At 35.4% G+C, this 21,721-nt stretch overlaps 1 protein-coding gene across 17 annotated transcripts in view; it reads left to right on the top strand.

Annotated features, from left to right (window-relative positions):
* The window catches only part of LOC114258281 (gamma-soluble NSF attachment protein), a 35,247-nt gene extending 28,447 nt beyond the window's left edge, over window positions 1-6,800 (top strand). For 12 of the 17 annotated variants that reach the window (XM_082890716.1, XM_082890726.1, XM_082890717.1 and 9 more), the window contains exons 9-10: window positions 649-778; window positions 6,490-6,800. In XM_082890716.1, coding sequence (XP_082746842.1) covers window positions 649-778; window positions 6,490-6,594 — 235 coding nt within the window. In that variant the 3' untranslated portion in view covers window positions 6,595-6,800. Of the gene's footprint in view, window positions 1-648; window positions 779-3,594; window positions 3,664-6,489 lie in introns of all 17 variants that reach the window. The other 5 variants (XM_082890722.1, XM_082890730.1, XM_082890721.1 and 2 more) reach the window with 1 other exon arrangement.
* The last annotated feature ends 14,921 nt before the right edge of the window (window positions 6,801-21,721 follow it).

Consider the following 21,721-nt stretch of genomic DNA (forward strand, 5'->3'; position numbering starts at 1 on the left):
TATTCATGCAATAGAAGGATTAGAACCAATTGAAGATCAATTAAGAGAATAAATTAATATGGTTTGGTCATATACAACGAAGACCTATGGATGCAACGGTAAGAAAGAGTGATATAATCATCATAAATAGAAGTGTTAGGGGGGAGCGGGGAGCGGGGAAGATCTAAACTGACAAAGATGCGGTAGTAAAAAAAATATCGATTTACATTTTTCTCACCCAAAAAAAAAAAAAAAAATGAATTTATTTAATTTAACTGAGTATATAGGCCCTTGACAAAGCAAAATGGAAAAAAAGGATTCATTTAGCTACCCTTCTTGAGTGGGAAACAAGGCTTAGTTTTGTTATCAAGCTTTTGGCATTCGTTGGATCTTGTTATTTTTGTAGCATTGTACCTAAAATATGTTGTGCTTTTATTTTGTTATATATATATATATATTTATTTCAAACACATTGTTGAACCACTTACGAAGGATTGGCATGATGACATTTGTTTGGACTTTAAACTTTGAGGCTCTGGCTAATGTAGAATGCACAATATTTTAGACAGCCCTCACCTCATATACAAAAGTTAACTTTCCCGTGATGATGTTATTTTAAAAGAAGTTCCACTTTTGTTTGACCTACTACTTTTGAATTTTTCTTTGCAGGATTGATGCTTTTTTGAGTAGTGATCAGAATCGTTGTGCGAGTAAACTTCTTTCTGCATACTCGGACGGTGATGTTGAAGAGATTAAACGTGTGGCTCAGTCAAGCACTATAAAAAATCTTGACCATATGGTATGCCTTGAGAACTGGGTTTAAGCTTGCTTTATGAATTTGGGTGAAGAATTTTGTCTTGTCGAATATGAATATGACTGGGTTTGGCAGTCCTTGAAAATAGTTTTCAACAAAATTTGAAGCGCGATTGATTAGATATTGTGCATATATAACTAATGTTGTCAGTTGGAGACTCCAGTTACTACAATCAAATTTGAACCTAATTAAACTCAGAGCAAGGCCAAAATGAAACTGAATTTAGTAAAAGGGTCTGCAGTTTCCACCATCTATAGTATTGAGTCCACATGCTACAGGCTTTAGGAAAAACTTACATAAGATTTCAGCTTTTGGCCAATAAGTAGCACTAGTATGGAAAGAATTTGGATAAAGTAAGCATATTTTAATAAACCCTTGACCCAGGTCTACACTTATCAAAATAATGTGTTTTTGTACTTCTAAATGTCTAAATCTTATTAAATCATTCCCCCCTGGATCTTTGTTTGAAATTTGAGTTGCCACCTTTTACATCAAATTGATCCTCAATATGTACACATATATATGTTTGATAAGAGAAAATTGATTCTCAATCTTGATGAAGTAATATATCAACAATGCCACAGGTGCCGTATATTTCACAGTAGAACATGTGGGGCCCACCCACCTTGTGAGTTAGGGTGCTTTATGTAGTTGTCACTAGACTTATTATGGCCCCGTTAGGTGAGTTTTTTAGCCAAAGAGCCACAACAAGTTGTCACATCACTGTCTACTTCTATGCACTTCTTTTTGTAATAAGCCAACTGAAATAACTAATTTCCAAACCAGGGCCTATATGTATGCTCATGTTTCATGACAAAGATCAAATAATTATGAGCTAAGTACACAGACCTCCCCTAAGGCTTTTGACAATTATAGAGAGGGTAATTTTATTCGCACATCACAAAAAAAAATTAATGCACACCATTTATGTTGTTCAGATATAAACTTCCGAACAAAATAAATATTTGTTCAGACATAAACAGTTGAAGGGAATGTTTATTTAACCAATTTATTTTTGCCTGGAAGTTTATATCCAAATAACACAAATAGTGTGTATTGAGAATTTATGTGGTATGAATAGAATTTCCCTTACACGGACCTCTCTTGTGGTTTCTAAAATTGGTTGTCTTCCTCTATTACAGTTGTCGAGTGATGGAAATTAACTGTAAATCGCCATTTAAATTCCATATTATTCCTGTTGTATAACCAAATACACCAAATTCATTTTGTTTTCAACACGTCACTAGCGTATGACTCATTTGATCTCTCTCTCTCTCTCCTCTCTCTTTCCTTCTTTCCTACTTATGATGTAAGTAGTTATGTGTAATAAGTTGTTATGTTCGTTTTTGTGTTAATTGCCTATAAATAGGGTGTAGATACCTCCTAATTAACTTTTGATCAATTAAATTGTATTTTCAGAGCTTGAGCTCTTCTAATTCCTCATTGGAAATTCTCTCTTTGATCCTTTGATCCATCATTTGGTATCAGAGCCCAAGACTCATTCCTTTGTTCTTATCCCTACATATTGATCGCATGAATTGAGAAGGATTTCTCTGTTTCAATTGTGAGAACTAGATTTGAACCCTAATTCGGCATTTGATTTTCATATCACTTGCCTTGTGAGCCTTGAATAGTGTTTTGAAGCCCTAGCTTAGTGTCGAAGAGTTGATCAGTTGATTATAGTGGTCCAAGCCTTTAGTTGAGCCACTTCAAGCAAGGAAGACTTACATCTTCTTGGGGCTTTGCGATTCATCAGAGACTGGACTTCGATTTCTAGTTTCAATCTCAGATTTGATTTCACAATTTGATTTTGGTCTATGAGTAGACTTTGCAATCTGATTTTGGCCTTTGATTCGCATTCATGATCTTTGAATCGACTTTGTTGTTGTGATTCTTCTATTGCAACGAGGATCTGTTGAGTTCAACCCAATTCCTTTTTTCTTATTTCAATCGGACTTCACATTGATTCAACCTTGATCTGAGTTTGCGATAGTGATTCCTTTTCTGATTTCAATCTGACTTCACATGGATTCAATCTTGATTTGAGTTCGTGAACTGATTGCGATCTAGATTAGACTTCATGAATTGAGTTTTGACTTCAATTCTGTCTCTGTTTTGAGAAACAATTTTTGATCTTGGTTTTGACTTCGTTATTAAGTATTGAAGTGTTTTTTGCTTTGTCTTCTCTTATTTGGAGTGAAGGAACAATTTAAATAGTTACACAATGAGACAACTTAATGAGGTAGACATTAACAGAATATAGAAAAATAAAATTGAAACCAGAGATCAAACTTAGGAGTCTTACAAATTTAATAATGGATTATATCAAAAACCTCCAAACATAAAAATGGGTTCTTGATCCATGAATTCACCACCCATCTTGACGTTTAAACCAAGTCCCCAAACCTTTTTCATAACAAGAAATGCAGATACTGCTCTTTTACTAGATACAAAAACTCATTTAATTTTTTATATATAGCAAATTGTAGTCTCTCTGTTTTATTTTATTTGTAGTTGTCACTGTGATCTTTAATTGTATTCTTACATTTTTCATATTGTTTCTATTTAGTCGAATTAATAACGTCCCTTTTGAAATTGGACTGAAATCAATAAGCAAAATAGTATATTTTTTTTGTTCTGTTCTTGTTAAGTAGATGGAGGAAAATTTGATTTTGTGGATTTTTTATGGTGTGGAGAAGATTTTGTTAGGTCCAAATAATAACCTTTTTTTTCTTTTCTTCGTTCCAAACGTGCTACTTGTGTCCTAGTATCAAAATTGATTAGTTCTTTCATTATCATAGAACACAACTCAGCCTAACGAGGTGGAGTGCTGATGGGAAGATTGCTACTCTTTTTGTATGAGCAAGCTGGTAGGTAATTTATGTATGCTATTGCAAAACTTTGAAATGGTGCAACACTATGAAGCACCGACACTCAAAATAGGGTCGTAGTGGTGTCGGACATGTATGTCCCCGTTATTTGATTAATTTTGTTTTTTGGAGACACGCCAATTAATCTTTTTCTCATCTTCTTTAGTGCTTTTGATGGACGTTGAATGTTTACTACTTTTTGCTTGTATTTAAATAATTAATAGATCTTTCATAAAAATAAAAATAAAAAAAAATAAAAATAAAAAACAACAACAACAACAACAACAATAAGAGTTAACTTAAGAGTGGAGTTTTTTTTATATCGAATTAGTGTTAGTTTTTGTTAATTTTGTCGTGGCCATATCCCCATTTTTTTTTGAAATCACCATGTTTGTGTCTGTGTCCGTATCCATGTCCATGCTTGTTAGATGCAACGTTTGCAAGCTCCTACCGATGATAGTGATGCTTCCGAATATACCAAGAAAACTCACCGTTCTTTTGAGAATTCTCTTGGTGCTCCACAAAGGTACCAAGCAAATTCAGAATGTTACGAGTACAAATGGAGATCAACATTAAGATTGAGCTTCCTAAATTCCATGGAAGTCTCAATCTGGATCAGTTTGTTGATTCACTCAAAACTATTGAGCACGTGTTTCAGTATGGCAATATTCCCAAAGAGTAGGTGAAGTTAGTGGCAATTTGCCTCGAGGGAATAGCTCCTGCTTGGTGGGAGCAATTGCAAGTGAATAAGGAATGCCATGGCAACGGCAAGATCTGAGTGGGAGAAAATGAAGAAACTGAAGAAGCAATTCTTGCCTTTTTATTACTTGCAAAATTTGTACGAGCACTTATATAACCTCAAGCAATATGGAGCGTTGAGGAGTACATGGAAACATTCTACGAACTTCTTGTTCAAGTTGACCTCAATGAGAGTGAGGAACAAATAGCTGTAAGATCTATTACCGGCTTGGAGCCTAATATTCAAGATGTGCTTGTTGTACACATTTTGTGGTCAGTCTTCGAGCCTTACAATAGAGCTTTGACGGTTGAGAAGCAACAAAGCCAAGGTGTTATAGGACGGGACAGCACCTTCGAGGAGGTTTCCAAGGTGGTTTTAGGCTGGACTAATCCACTCCTTGCTTTGCTAAGGCTAGTCCTTAGTCCTTCATCGAAGAGTGTGGATAGGTCTGCCCCAGTGAAAACTCAACGCACTAATGGTGCTTCCGGAAGCCAGAATTCACCCAAAGTGGTGGTTTTAAGTTCTTTAAGTGTGGAGAACTGGGTCATAGGTCTTTGGATTGTTGCAAGACTTTGGGCAACAACCAGAGCAAAGTGCTTCCTATTGAGAAAGTTCTGGAACAAGATTGCAATGGTGACGTTCGTATTTATGACCAACCACCTAATGAACAGATTGGAGGGGATAGTTGTCAATAAATAAATAATAATAATAATAATGAGATTGGAGGGGATAGTGTGAGGAAGATGAAGGACTTGCTCTCATGATGAAGACTCTTCTGACACCTAAGCAAGAAAATGAAGTGGATTGGTTGCATACCAATATCTTTTACACCACTTGCAACATTGAAGGCTCTGTTTACAATATGATCATTGCTAACGGTGGTTGCGAGAATGTAGTTTTTCAGCAAGTGGTTAGAATGTTGAACCTCAATGTTGAAGATCATCCTCATCCTTATGCCCTTTTGTGGTTCAAGAAGGGAAATGAGATCAAAGTTAGTAAATCATAATTGATATTGTTTTCTATTCGCGAGTACTTTGATGAGGTACCACACTATGGGCCTGTTTGATTTGTTGGAGTAATAGTGACAGGATTATAATCCATGGGATTAATCATTGGATTGACTGTCCAACTCAATTAGTAGGATAAATATGTGTGGGATTATTAGTACCTACCTCCATATGGTATTGAATATTCCACAATTTTGTGGGATTAGAAGTCCTACGTATTACTAGGCCGGCCATCATTTATGCCATCCAAACGTAGGAATATATATATATATATATATATCATTAGATTAACAATCCAATCCTATGCTCTAATACTGGAATCAAACTGGCGCTATATGTTATCTCGCACCATAGCATTTTTAGAATATGTACCTGTACCAAGAAAAGCCATCCTTCAGAAACAGAAATGTGGTTGAGATCAGCATTGACCCCAAAATGCGACTTCAATGTACTCTTCCAATTGGTTTTTTCTTTTTCTTTTTTATTTTTATTTTTTTATGTGGGTGTTCTATTAATTGCAAATAAACAAATAAGATTCTCCAAGTAATTATTTAAGTCTACTAGTTCAGGGGTATAGCAAATTTACGGTCTCTCAATTACAGTAGAAGGCTGTGTTGCATCCCCACCCCCCACAAAAGGTAATAGACCCCATGAGTTTAAAATGTGAACAAGATGTTAAACCCACTTCTTTCCTCTGTCATCACTTTCTTTTCAAGAGTGTTCCTGTTTGGCATTTTGTTTTGGCATTAATACCATCATTATTTTCGTTTTGGTTCGAATTGTTCCTTCCATTGGTTTCAAGTATCAGCCAATTAACAATCTAGTTGCTTTTATTTTAACGCTGTTTGGTTGTTAAGATCCCTTTTCTGGCTGCTGGAAATGCCCGAATGCCAAGAGAAGGAAGGGAGAATGGGGGGGGGGAACTAGTAGTCAGATAAAGGCTTTCCACGATACTATTAGCATCGTATTATGTTAAATAGTTATTATTATTACTATTGTCATGTATGTTTCTTATAGAAGGGATTTGGCAAATGCATAATTTTATGGATGGATTTAACTGAAATAAATAAATGGCTGCAGATCATCAGGCTTGCAAGGAAGTTGCCAGCTGGTGATGTGAGTGCACTGAGGGCTGATGCAGCCAGAGAACAAGAAGAGGCACTGGATGAAGATGACCTGACTTAGCTTATCTTGCCGGCCAACTCATCTTGATTGATCTGTGTTCCTTTTTCACGTATGTGTGTATTTTCCTCTGTTTATATGCAAGATATGAACATAACTTGGTGCCCTCTAACATTTACAATGTGCTCTTGTTCCATATACCTGAATATAAAAACAGGTTTTGAATAGGAGTTCTAGCATATATGGATATTGGACAGATTCATTTGATATTTCGGATTTTCTTTTCCCTTTTCTTTTTTTTTTTTTTTGTTTTTTGTTTTTTTTGTTTGTGTGCATGCGTTTCTTTTCAGCTGACAATGAAAGTTATGGAATAAAAACAGGGTATAATTCAAGAGTTAATTTTGTGTTGGTCTGATTGGCTATTCATGCCATTAAAGGGGCAATTTTTCTTGAAGAGTAATGCTCTTACAAACAGAATTTCGTACATAATTCTTCACGGAATAATGTGATTTTTTTATAGTTCTTTCATTGTCAAAACACTCGTCATTGTAACTCATATTTTAAAATATATGTATAACCTTGTTTTTAAGATATTTCAAAATATTTTTTTAGTTGTAATCAAGTTGCATATTTATGAGTATCTCCAATGGGTTAATAGTTAAAATGTTTCTCCAATAGAGAAAGTCTACCACCCCTATCTAGGGGTGGATAAACATTGGGTTGGGCTGGCATAATATAGTGAAAGTATGTCTCTTCACTTGCACAAAGAGAGACGTAAAAGAGTGTGAAAGAGAGTTGCACAAGAGAATTAGAAGATGGAGGCGGTAGGGGTGATGAAGGAAAGGGCCTATGGAATAGCATATGTAAGGGTAAAGGGGGTTGTGGAAGGTGGTTGGAAGAGAAAAGAGGGAATTATAGATAGTGGTTAGGAAAGGGAGTAGGGGCTAGGGTGGGTGGTGAGGGAGGCTAGGGTGTGGCAATGAGAGATGGGAAGGGATTGGAGGCTACCAAAGGTAGTGTCGACGCTAGCTAAAAAGTGAAAGGAGATTAAGGGGTTGTTTTGGGTGTACTTATACTTTTTGTCTTTTTGGACTAAAACGTTGAGGAAAAAAATATAGATGTTTGAGTTAATTTTTTGACTTTTTATGAAAAAATTTGTATTAAAAAATTGTATAAATAAGTGTGTAGGAGAATATAGTATATTAGGCCGTACAAATAAGCAGTCATTCGGCTGGGATGAGTACATGGAAAAATATTGCCTCATTTTCGAGTTTTGATTGAACGGTGTTGTTTGGTTCGTGGGGCTCACTACGGGTTCTTTTTTTCTAATCGGAACTGTTCAATGTGTAGAACTCGTCCAGTACTATATGTTTGTAAAAAATCATGTTGATTGGATATTGATAGCTATCTGATCGTGTTAGTTTTTTTTGTCAACTGTTAATTATAACACCATTAATTTTTTATACAAAATTAATTTGATCATGTTGTTAGCGATATCCGGTAGACGTGATTTTTTACAGGCATATAGTACTAGACAAGTTTTACATATTGAATGGTTCGAATTATCAAAACGGGACCCATGGTGGGCCCCAACGGGCCCAACTTTTCTAATGTCACTTAGTGAATGTTTATAAAATAATTTTTTTTTCCTTTCTTGGCAGTTGGTTTGATTGATGGGCCGAAAAGTTGAATTATTTTTTAATATTTATATATTAATTTTTTATATATATATATATATATATTTATGAATAGTGATAATTTTTTGAGTAACTTTTTGACTTTTTATCTTTTTTAGTAGATCCCAAACCAGCCTTAAGTGAATTTCAAGATTGTCTTGGAATTCAAATTCAAAGGATTGCTTTGGGAGCTCTCCCTACCAAAGGTGTCCTATGTGTAGGGACGAGTTCCAAATAAGGAACCAGCAATGGTTGAGGGCCACAATTTTTGTGGCTTAAATGGCTCGAAATTGCCAAAACGACGTCGTTTTGGCAATTTCGAGCCATTTGAGCCACAAAAATTGTAGCCCTCAAACATTATTCATAAGGAACGGACAAGGGATTAGGGTGGGTGGTGAGGGAGGAGGCTAGGGTGTGGCGATCAAAGATGGGGAGGGGTTGGGGGCTAGCAGGGCAACTAAGAAGGGGTCAAGGCAATACTAGAGATAGTGTTGGCGCCAACTAAAAATGAGAAGGGGTTAAGGGAATTTTAAAATTATGTCTCGTGATTCAAATTAAAAGATCATTTTGGAAGAAATTATCTCACTACAAAAGTGTTGTGTAGAGGGATGAGTTCTTAAGCTACGAAAGATATACATCGATGACATACTGATAGATTTTTTATTCATTCTGGATCAAGCGAAAATTAAAAGTAAAATGACATTAAAAAAATAATGATGTATAAAATAAAATATTAAAAAAATGTAGCATTTTATCCTTTTTTTATTTCCAACTAAAATACTTTTTGTAATGACTTATAATGAAAGGTTTAATTACAACTTATGACAATATTTTTAAGTAAAACACGTTTCATGATTATTAATAATGAAATTTTATACATTGTTACCTTCTTCTAGGATTGTGTGACATACCGCATAATCTATTAAAAATGTCCAATTTGCACTAATTCGTCTACTAACCGTGGGTTGATTTGATCTGCGGTTTGAAATTTATAATTTGCCTTAAATCATCCTGTCCCGTCATAGTTAATACATATATATTTTTTTATTTTATTTTACTTCCAGTGAAATATCAAAATAAAAATTAGTGTTAGAGAGATTTGAAATGTGAAATTTGATGCAAATTAATGTTATTATGTAAAATTAATTATTGTTATATATTATGCAAATGATTGATAATTGTTTAAGGTTATTCTTCAATTAACTAATAGATGTACAGATAGTAAATTTTTCAATTTACCATCCACAATTTGATTTTAGTTTTATTCTCAAATCATACCAAATCGCACTACGCACAACTTACCTTATTATGATTAAATTCTCTCTTCTTCTTTTTTTTAAAATTCAATTTGTAAATTATTTTTCATAAAAAAAGTAAAAATTATGGATAGTGGATGTGGAAGGCTAAAATGACTGGGAGATAATGAGTCCAGAACCAGGGTCCAGACATACAAAATTAGAAAAGCAGAATTAGGACACGCTTTCGAAAGGGGCTAACTAAGTCAAAGGGGTGTGCCTAAAGTAATGACTCAGCTAACTCCTAGATAATCGTGTGTAACGACCCAGAACCGTATACCATGATTACCAGTAATTAATTATGTGTTAGCATGATTTAATTGAAGATTATCTGTTGAACTTAGAAGAATATCTGTTGAGATGAGAACTTTGGGACTGAAATTGATGACCGTAATGGGTTCGGAAAACGAAATTGAACACGCCTATGTGATACCGGGAGTTTGTAGAACCATTTGGGAAAATAAATTGAGAACTGAATTTCGTCTGATTCGTTAAGTCTTGTTTGGCTCAAGATAATGGCACAATTCTATTTTTATGGTATATATATATATATAGATAAAGATGTTGACCATGTTTTGACTCAAAACAAAAGAGAAGAAAAATCTGGAAAGGAGAGAGAGAGAGAGAGAATTCGTGAGAAAGGGGAAGAAGAGGAGGAAAAAGAGAATCAAGCTAAATCTTCTACAATTAAGTGATTAAAGTAAGGATTCCTCTCTAATTTCTTGAAATAAGGTTGGTTCATGCATGACCTCATGGTAAATAAGTGGATTGAAGAAGAAAAATGTTTAAATTTGAGCATGTATGGCATAAGTTGATGATTTATGTTTATATTTGGCATTTTTGAGGAAGAACCTCCATGGATATGAAGAAATGAAGCTTTTACATGAATAGTTATGATTCTTCACCTTAAATCATGGTTTGATCTTGTGCATGATGCATTTGGGTTTGTTTAGAAGCTAAAATGTTGAAATCAAGTGGATTCCAAGTGTTTTGGGACTTGGGTTTTCATCAATGTTGAAGTGTTTTTGCAAAAAGGAAAGGTCAAAGCTTGAGAAGAGTCCAGAATTTCAGATTTTCGCGCGGTCCGCTCGAGCGGAGGTATTCCCGCTCGAGCGTGAAAATAGGCCTCCCAGCAGTTTCGAAAAATTGTGCAGTCCGCTCGAGCGGACAAAGTGGCGCTCGAGCGGGGACCTCTTTTTCAGGAAATTTTGAGAAGTTGAATTACTTGATTTTACCATGTTATTGACATCATTTAGCATCTCATAATCATGAAATAGAGTAAAGAAAGGATAATATGGCATGTATTAAGTGATTTAATGATAATGTGTATGGGAGAAATGTGTTCTAATGTTGATAATTGCAGGTCAAGAGGCGAAGACCGTGCAATCGGTTTTGGAAACCCACTGTGAGTAACATTTCTGTAAAGATATGTTATTATGAACTATGTTTTAAATGTATTACGTTATGCTATGCCTTGAAATGAGAATGTTTTCTGTGAACGAATGTCCAGTTTGCGAATCTAGTATGGCATCCATAGATAGTCCTAAGTGGACCAGTTTACGAGATCTCGGTATGTGTTTAATCGGTGTCCGGGACCGGTTACTCTAGTCGTTGGACGACAAATGTTATGTTCTATGGAGTATGCCATTATGTATGTTCTGATATGAGATGATTATGTTTATGGATGATTTATTTTATGGTATATGAATGTGGAATCCGTTCACTACCCCTTTACGTTAATGTTACTTGCTGAGCTTTAGCTCATTGTTTGTATATATGTATTTATAGGTGAGCACTCTGGGAGTCAAGCCTAGGCGGGGTCCGAGCCGAGCCGCCATTTTGAAGCCTACCCGGTGTTTTGGTGCCTCCGAGTTGGGGCTAGGCCTAGAAGGCCGTTAGGAAGCTTGGTTTTGGTTGTGCATGTGGCGTGAGCCTATGTTTTGTACATGAATCTTGTTTATATGTGATGTACAGTTAGTGGGTAAATTAACCACATTTTTGGCATGTAATGTATGTTCATATAAATGCACAGCTCTTTGGACTATTAGTGGTTATTGTTTTCGCTTCCGCGAGCCCCTTTTTATTTATGTTTTGTATAGCAAGGCCTGTGGTAATCTAGGATTACTGGCCGGTCTCGTTGCCAAATTTCTAGGGGCGAGTTTGGGGCGTGACAGAGTGGTATCAGAGCGCACGAGTTAATGAACCCACACACGTGTCCATCAGAGCTGTAGGGTGTCATAGAAAAGAAATAGAGCATGGCATACATGTGTGCATGTGTGTGTGTGTTTGGAAGAGAAAGAAACGAGAACTGTAAATGATGAGACATCAGAGGAACGATTATGTTGAGAATGAAATATTCTATCTGCTATGGGTACTAGAGACCAATGGAGAACGCTAATGCAAGGAATGTAGATGAGTCAGAATCTTCTAATGCCAGAATAGATCGGTTAGAAAGAATGGTGGAAGCCTTAACTGGGTTGGTGAGACAACAGCAAGAGCAAAACCAACAACAACAGAGACAACCTTTTCCACCACCTCCTCCACCACCTGTTCAAGTGGAACCAATCAATTATGATGACATCATCACTCTAACACAGAAATACAAGAAATTGAAACCGCCAGAATTTGCAAGAGGTATTGAGCCATTACAAGCAGAGGCATGGGTACTTGAGACTGAGAAAATTTTTGAAGTGTTTCCATGTAATGATACATATAAAGTTCTATTAGCCACATTCACTTTGAAGGAAGAAGCGAGAAGATGGTGGATGCTCATTCGAGATATGAATAGGGACTTAACATGGGATCGATTCAAAGAGACGTTTTATGAAAAGTATTTTCCACAATGCATGCGAGATAGAAAAGTATCCGAATTTGAACAGCTGAAGGAAGGAACCATGTCAGTAGCGGAGTATGATGCGAAATTTACCGAACTAGCCCGTTACGCCCCTCATATGGTTGATACGGATTACAAGAAGGCAAGGAAATTTGAGGGTGGCCTACATGTTGAGGTACTTGACAGGGTGAACGTGTTGAAATTAGAAAAATATGTTGATGTACTTGACAGAGCCTTGATGGCTGAAACAAATATTGCTATCTTGAACATGTTCAAGTCTATAACTACACCTGAACCAGAAAGTAAGAAATTCAAGAAACAGAAAGTAGAAACAGTTAGTGAATCCATGGGCTCCGTGAATGAAAATTTGACTTCAAAGTTTAGTGACAACACAAAAAGGGAAAGTGGTGGCAGTATAGGTGTTCCTACTTGTAAGGAATGTGGGAAGCAACATTGGGGTATTTGTCGCCGTGGAACTGGAGTCTGTTTCAAATGTGGACAAAAAGGACATATAGCTAAAGCTTGCCCACAAGTTTATGTAAGAAATGAAGGACCCATTGCTAGTGGAGTTAACTCAACAATGACACCAAAGACAAACGTAACATCTGCTCCTGAGGGGAAAACATTGAGGCAAGGAAGGGTTTTCACCCTAGTTTCAGAAAAGACACAGAATACTGGAAAAGCGAATATAGGTATGATTTTTATTATCTACTGTGATGTTAGCACTGTTCTCTATGCGATGGCTATGTTACTTATGCGGTGGAAATATGAACATATGACCATGACGGAATAATATACCTTTGTTATTACTTGTTAAGGAATGATTATGTCTATATGACTACTTTTATATTGAACATTTCTGACGGAAGAATTATCACGTACAACCGAAATTTCTGATTTGAATATTATCCGCATGAGCTAAGTTTGGAGGACCAAACTTTTTAAGTTGGGGAGAGTGTAACGACCCAGAACCGTATACCATGATTACCAGTAATTAATTATGTGTTAGCAAGATTTAATTGAAGATTATCTGTTGAACTTAGAAGAATATCTGTTGAGATGAGAACTTTGGGACTGAAATTGATGACCGTAATGGGTTCGGAAAACGAAATTGAACACGCCTATGTGATACCGGGAATTTGTAGAACCATTTGGGAAAATAAATTGAGAACTGAATTTCGTCTGATTCGTTAAGTCTTGTTTGGCTCAAGATAATGGCACAATTCTATTTTTATGGTATATATATATATATAGATAAAGATGTTGACCATGTTTTGACTCAAAACAAAAGAGAAGAAAAATCTGGAAATGAGAGAGAGAGAGAGAGAATTCGTGAGAAAGGGGAAGAAGAGGAGGAAAAAGAGAATCAAGCTAAATCTTCTACAATTAAGTGATTAAAGTAAGGATTCCTCTCTAATTTCTTGAAATAAGGTTGGTTCATGCATGACCTCATGGTAAATAAGTGGATTGAAGAAGAAATATGTTTAAATTTGAGCATGTATGGCATAAGTTGATGATTTATGTTTATATTTGGCATTTTTGAGGAAGAACCTCCATGGATATGAAGAAATGAAGCTTTTACATGAATAGTTATGATTCTTCACCTTAAATCATGGTTTGATCTTGTGCATGATGCATTTGGGTTTGTTTAGAAGCTAAAATGTTGAAATCAAGTGGGTTCCAAGTGTTTTGGGACTTGGGTTTTCATCAATGTTGAAGTGTTTTTGCAAAAAGGAAAGGTTAAAGCTTGAGAAGAGTCCAGAATTTCAGATTTTCGCGTGGTCCGCTCGAGCGGAGGTATTCCCGCTCGAGCGTGAAAATAGGCCTCCCAGCAGTTTCGGAAAATTGTGCAGTCCGCTCGAGCGGACAAAGTGGCGCTCGAGCGGGGACCTCTTTTTCAGGAAATTTTGAGAAGTTGAATTACTTGATTTTACCATGTTATTGACATCATTTAGCATCTCATAATCATGAAATAGAGTAAAGAAAGGATAATATGGCATGTATTAAGTGATTTAATGATAATGTGTATGGGAGAAATGTGTTCTAATGTTGATAATTGCAGGTCAAGAGGCGAAGACCGTGCAATCGGTTTTGGAAACCCACTGTGAGTAACATTTTTGTAAAGATATGTTATTATGAACTATGTTTTAAATGTATTACGTTATGCTATGCCTTGAAATGAGAATGTTTTCATTGAACGAATGTCCAGTTTGCGAATCTAGTATGGCATCCATAGATAGTCCTAAGTGGACCAGTTTACGAGATCTCGGTATGTGTTTAATCGGTGTCCGGGACCGGTTACTCTAGTCGTTGGACGACAAATGTTATGTTCTATGGAGTATGCCATTATGTATGTTCTGATATGAGATGATTATGTTTATGGATGATTTATTTTATGGTATATGAATGTGGAATCCGTTCACTACCCCTTTACGTTAATGTTACTTGCTGAGCTTTAGCTCATTGTTTGTATATATGTATTTATAGGTGAGCACTCTGGGAGTCAAGCCTAGGCGGGGTCCGAGCCGAGCCGCCGTTTTGAAGCCTACCCGGTGTTTTGGTGCCTCCGAGTTGGGGCTAGGCCTAGAAGGCCGTTAGGAAGCTTGGTTTTGGTTGTGCATGTGGCGTGAGCCTATGTTTTGTACATGAATCTTGTTTATATGTGATGTACAGTTAGTGGGTAAATTAACCACATTTTTGGCATGTAATGTATGTTCATATAAATGCACAGCTCTTTGGACTATTAGTGGTTATTGTTTTCGCTTCCGCGAGCCCCTTTTTATTTATGTTTTGTATAGCAAGGCCTGTGGTAATCTAGGATTACTGGCCGGTCTCGTTGCCAAACTTCTAGGGGCGAGTTTGGGGCGTGACAGAGTGGTATCAGAGCGCATGAGTTAATGTACCCACACACGTGTCCATCAGAGCTGTAGGGTGTCATAGAAAAGAAATAGAGCATGGCATACATGTGTGCATGTGTGTGTGTGTTTGGAAGAGAAAGAAACGAGAACTGTAAATGATGAGACATCAGAGGAACGATTATGTTGAGAATGAAATATTCTATCTGCTATGGGTACTAGAGACCAATGGAGAACGCTAATGCAAGGAATGTAGATGAGTCAGAATCTTCTAATGCCAGAATAGATCGGTTAGAAAGAATGGTGGAAGCCTTAACTGGGTTGGTGAGACAACAGCAAGAGCAAAACCAACAACAACAGAGACAACCTTTTCCACCACCTCCTCCACCACCTGTTCAAGTGGAACCAATCAATTATGATGACATCATCACTCTGACACAGAAATACAAGAAATTGAAACCGCCAGAATTTGCAGGAGGTATTGAGCCATTACAAGTAGAGGCATGGGTACTTGAGACTGAGAAAATTTTTGAAGTGTTTCCATGTAATGATACATATAAAGTTCTATTAGCCACATTCACTTTGAAGGAAGAAGCGAGAAGATGGTGGATGCTCATTCGAGATATGAATAGGGACTTAACATGGGATCGATTCAAAGAGACGTTTTATGAAAAGTATTTTCCACAATGCATGCGAGATAGAAAAGTATCCGAATTTGAACAGCTGAAGCAAGGAACCATGTCAGTAGCGGAGTATGAAGCGAAATTTACCGAACTAGCCCGTTACGGCCCTCATATGGTTGATACGGATTACAAGAAGGCAATGAAATTTGAGGGTGGCCTACATGTTGAGGTACTTGACAGGGTGAACGTGTTGAAATTAGAAAAATATGTTGATGTACTTGACAGAGCCTTGATGGCTGAAACAAATATTGCTATCTTGAACATGTTCAAGTCTATAACTACACCTGAACCAGAAAGTAAGAAATTCAAGAAACAAAAAGTAGAAACAGTTAGTGAATCCATGGGCTCCATGAATGAAAATTTGACTTCAAAGTTTAGTGACAACACAAAAAGGGAAAGTGGTGGCAGTATAGGTGTTCCTACTTGTAAGGAATGTGGGAAGCAACATTGGGGTATTTGTCGCCGTGGAACTGGAGTCTGTTTCAAATGTGGACAAAAAGGACATATAGCTAAAGCTTGCCCACAAGTTTATGTAAGAAATGAAGGACCCATTGCTAGTGGAGTTAACTCAACAATGACACCAAAGACAAACGTAACATCTGCTCCTGAGGGGAAAACATTGAGGCAAGGAAGGGTTTTCACCCTAGTTTCAGAAAAGACACAGAATACTGGAAAAGCGAATACAGGTATGATTTTTATTATCTACTGTGATGTTAGCACTGTTCTCTATGCGATGGCTATGTTACTTATGCGGTGGAAATATGAACATATGACCATGACGGAATAATATACCTTTGTTATTACTTGTTAAGGAATGATTATGTCTATATGACTACTTTTATATTGAACATTTCTGATGGAAGAATTATCACGTACAACCGAAATTTCTGATTTGAATATTATCCGCATGAGCTAAGTTTGGAGGACCAAACTTTTTAAGTTGGGGAGAGTGTAACGACCCAGAACCGTATACCATGATTACCAGTAATTAATTATGTGTTAGCAAGATTTAATTGAAGATTATCTGTTGAACTTAGAAGAATATCTGTTGAGATGAGAACTTTGGGACTGAAATTGATGACCGTAATGGGTTCGGAAAACGAAATTGAACACGCCTATGTGATACTGGGAATTTGTAGAACCATTTGGGAAAATAAATTGAGAACTGAATTTCGTCTGATTCGTTAAGTCTTGTTTGGCTCAAGATAATGGCACAATTCTATTTTTATGATATATATATATATAGATAAAGATGTTGACCATGTTTTGACTCAAAACAAAAGAGAAGAAAAATCTGGAAAGGAGAGAGAGAGAGAGAGAGAATTCGTGAGAAAGGGGAAGAAGAGGAGGAAAAAGAGAATCAAGCTAAATCTTCTACAATTAAGTGATTAAGGTAAGGATTCCTCTCTAATTTCTTGAAATAAGGTTGGTTCATGCATGACCTCATGGTAAATAAGTGGATTGAAGAAGAAATATGTTTAAATTTGAGCATGTATGGCATAAGTTGATGATTTATGTTTATATTTGGCATTTTTGAGGAAGAACCTCCATGGATATGAAGAAATGAAGCTTTTACATGAATAGTTATGATTCTTCACCTTAAATCATGGTTTGATCTTGTGCATGATGCATTTGGGTTTGTTTAGAAGCTAAAATGTTGAAATCAAGTGGGTTCCAAGTGTTTTGGGACTTGGGTTTTCATCAATGTTGAAGTGTTTTTGCAAAAAGGAAAGGTTAAAGCTTGAGAAGAGTCCAGAATTTCAGATTTTCGCGCGGTCCGCTCGAGCGGAGGTATTCCCGCTCGAGCGTGAAAATAGGCCTCCCAGCAGTTTCGGAAAATTGTGCAGTCCGCTCGAGCGGACAAAGTGGCGCTCGAGCGGGGACCTCTTTTTCAGGAAATTTTGAGAAGTTGAATTACTTGATTTTACCATGTTATTGACATCATTTAGCATCTCATAATCATGAAATAGAGTAAAGAAAGGATAATATGGCATGTATTAAGTGATTTAATGATAATGTGTATGGGAGAAATGTGTTCTAATGTTGATAATTGCAGGTCAAGAGGCGAAGACCGTGCAATCGGTTTTGGAAACCCACTGTGAGTAACATTTCTGTAAAGATATGTTATTATGAACTATGTTTTAAATGTATTACGTTATGCTATGCCTTGAAATGAGAATGTTTTCTGTGAACGAATGTCCAGTTTGCGAATCTAGTATGGCATCCATAGATAGTCCTAAGTGGACCAGTTTACGAGATCTCGGTATGTGTTTAATCGGTGTCCGGGACCGGTTACTCTAGTCGTTGGACGACAAATGTTATGTTCTATGGAGTATGCCATTATGTATGTTCTGATATGAGATGATTATGTTTATGGATGATTTATTTTATGGTATATGAATGTGGAATCCGTTCACTACCCCTTTACGTTAATGTTACTTGCTGAGCTTTAGCTCATTGTTTGTATATATGTATTTATAGGTGAGCACTCTGGGAGTCAAGCCTAGGCGGGGTCCGAGCTGAGCCTCCGTTTTGAAGCCTACCCGGTGTTTTGGTGCCTCCGAGTTGGGGCTAGGCCTAGAAGGCCGTTAGGAAGCTTGGTTTTGGTTGTGCATGTGGCGTGAGCCTATGTTTTGTACATGAATCTTGTTTATATGTGATGTACAGTTAGTGGGTAAATTAACCACATTTTTGGCATGTAATGTATGTTCATATAAATGCACAGCTCTTTGGACTATTAGTGGTTATTGTTTTCGCTTCCGCGAGCCCCTTTTTATTTATGTTTTGTATAGCAAGGCCTGTGGTAATCTAGGATTACTGGCCGGTCTCGTTGCCAAATTTCTAGGGGCGAGTTTGGGGCGTGACATCGTGCCTATGTGATGCATGATCCTTTGATAAAATGGATTGACGTGAGGAGTGAGAGAAGGCATAACCATCCATAACGATTAGTGCAGCAGAGTATAAATAAAGGTGGTATCCAAAGCTAAGACACACACATTCCAACACTTCTATTTAAACTTTCATTCACATTTTCTGCTCCTTTGTCTATTGGTTCATTAACTTAGACCATCTCCAACGCTTCACAAAATCTGGCATCAAATTTGAAATTTAGTGAAAAAAGCACTTTTTAGAGCTCCAACGGTTTCACCAAATTGATATCAAATCGAGAATTCACCAAAAGTTTCGCCAAAATGAGAACAGGCTCCGCATTTCACCAAAACACTGTGCATGACCGTTGGGGGAAACAAACCGGTCGACCAGCCGGTTGACCAACCGGTCAACCACCAAAAGGTTCAAACAGTTCCAAAAAAAAGTTCAAACAGTTAAAAAAAAATTTTTTTTTTTTGCCTTACCGGTCGACCACTAAAAGGTTCAAACAGTTCAAAAAAAAAAATTTGGATTAATCAGTCGACCAACCGGTTGTTTTGGCGCAAATTTGATAAAAATTTGATGAAAATTAACCGTTGGAGCACTCGGTATCAGATTGAGAAAAAAGTCATTTTTTTACTCAAATTTGATAAAATTTTTGATGAACCGTTTGAAATGCTCCTAGGCATCGGATAGTTCTCAAGCTGTTCTCTAACCGGACCATTCATTCTTTATGAGTAAGTTTTAGGTTTAAAAAGTCCAACAACCTTATTTCCAATGTAACCAAAAAAAAAAAAAAAAAAAGAAAAAAAGTCCAACAACCACAGCTTAGTGGTTCAGATTTTTATCCACCACACAATGGGTTTTCCAACCAAAGAAAGAGACCTACCCATTTGGATCGAGTGATTTGGACCAAAATAATAATAATAATAATAATACACATATTTTAAGAGAGGCATGAGATAAAGTAGAGAGAAACTATATATATATATATATATATATATATATATATTATGATCTTTGTTTTGAATCTCTCAAGAATTAGATAGATTATACTTACCCAAAAAAAAGTAGGTAGATTATAAGAAAAAATAAATTATCTATTTTTTTTTTTTATAATACTAAAACTTTAGATATAAAAATAATAATATATTGACACATACAAAAGACTATTTTGATAATTTAATATGAAACTTTTTTTTTTTTTTTGTTAATGTAATTTAACCAAAGAAGTGGTGGGATATTTGGTGCAAATTAAATAAGTTGATTATAATTTATTTTTGGATAAATTATAAACACATCATTTGAGATTTACTTAAATTACAAATTATCTCTATGGTTCTAGAAATTACATTATGCCCCATATGATTTCTAATTTCATAACAAATAGGTCTTTTTATTAATAAATCATCAAGTTAATTAATAATTTTTAATAATGTTAAAATTTAATTTCAATTAATAATTCAGATAATTTTATTATTATATAGGTAAATAATTAGAAAATTTTCTTTTTTCAATTAATTTTGTTAAATAAAAAATTCTGGTAGGGAAGTATTTGTAATTTTTCAAATTACAGAGGACAATTCGTATTTTAAGCAAATCTTAAGAGATGTATTTATAATTTACCATTTATTTTAATTTGAGAATATGTGTCAGGTTATTTGGTATAACTTTCACTCACGTTTTATTGAGCAAAAAATAACTTAAATAAATTTTTAAAAAATAATTATTTAAAAATTAAAATAAAAGTATTTTTTATTATATTTTTTAACTTATAATATACTCATTCCGTTCCAAAATATTAATCCCTTATTTCATTTTTCATTGTCCTAAAATATTAATCTCTTTTTCAAAAATCAAGTACAAAAATAATATAAATTTTTTATTTTGTCCTTATTTTAAATTTATTAATAACATAAAAAGTACAATTATAATATTAATATTTTTCAAAAAAATATATTATCAAAAAATAATTTTAAAAAATCAAATTTTCAAAGTATAATAATTGTATGGCGCGGAGGGAGTCTGTCTTTCCTCTTCTTTTCTATGCTTGTGTGTGGAACACACACCATCCATGGTTCGGATCAAAGGTTGCGGGGTCTCAATGATTGAGACAGAGCACAAAGTTTAACTAGTTGAGGAAGAAAAATAAAACCAAGGGAATGGAGGGGGCGTCGGGGGTGGTGGGAAGGGAAGGGGAGGGAGGCGGAGGGGGTGGCCGGGGGGAAGGGAAGCTGTCGCGAGGTGGCAGTAGGGATGGCAATGGGGGTTAATGGGGTAAATATTAATTTCCCATCCCCATTACCCTATAATAAATTTTTTCCATTCTCCATTCTCCATGGATACCACTCTCCTCATTTCCTAATGGGTTTGGATTTTCCCTAACCCACTTTAATCCCCATTTTTATTTTATTTTTATTTTTTATATTTAATGTTAACTACCACTTTTTTTTTTTTTTTAAGATTCACAACCAAAACTAAATATACATTTAATCTTTTTTCTTTTATTTATTTATTTATTTTTTCAGGTTCATAACCAACTTTTTTTTTTAAAAAAGTTCACAACCAAAACTAAATATACATTCCATCTTTTTTCTTTTATTTATTTATTTTTTCAGGTTCACAGCCAAACTTTTTTTTTTTTTTAAGATTCACAACCTAAACTAAATGTACATTCAATCTTTTTTCTTTTATTTATTTATTTATTTTTTCAGGTTTACAACCAAATTTTTTTTTTTAAGATTCACAACCAAAACTAAATATGCATTCAATCTTTTTTATTTTATTTATTTATTTTTTTTTTCAGGTTCACAACCAAATTTTTTTTTTTTTTTTAAGATTCACAACCAAAACTAAATGTACATTCAATCTTTTTTCTTTTATTTATTTATTTATTTTTTCAGGTTCACAACCAACTTTTTTTTTTGGTTTTTTTTTTAAAATTCACAACCAAAACTAAATATACATTCAATCTTTTTTC

Source organism: Camellia sinensis, chromosome 10, assembly GCF_055761805.1.
Source record: "Camellia sinensis isolate YWXY chromosome 10, ASM5576180v1, whole genome shotgun sequence".
Classification (NCBI taxonomy): domain Eukaryota; kingdom Viridiplantae; phylum Streptophyta; class Magnoliopsida; order Ericales; family Theaceae; genus Camellia; species Camellia sinensis.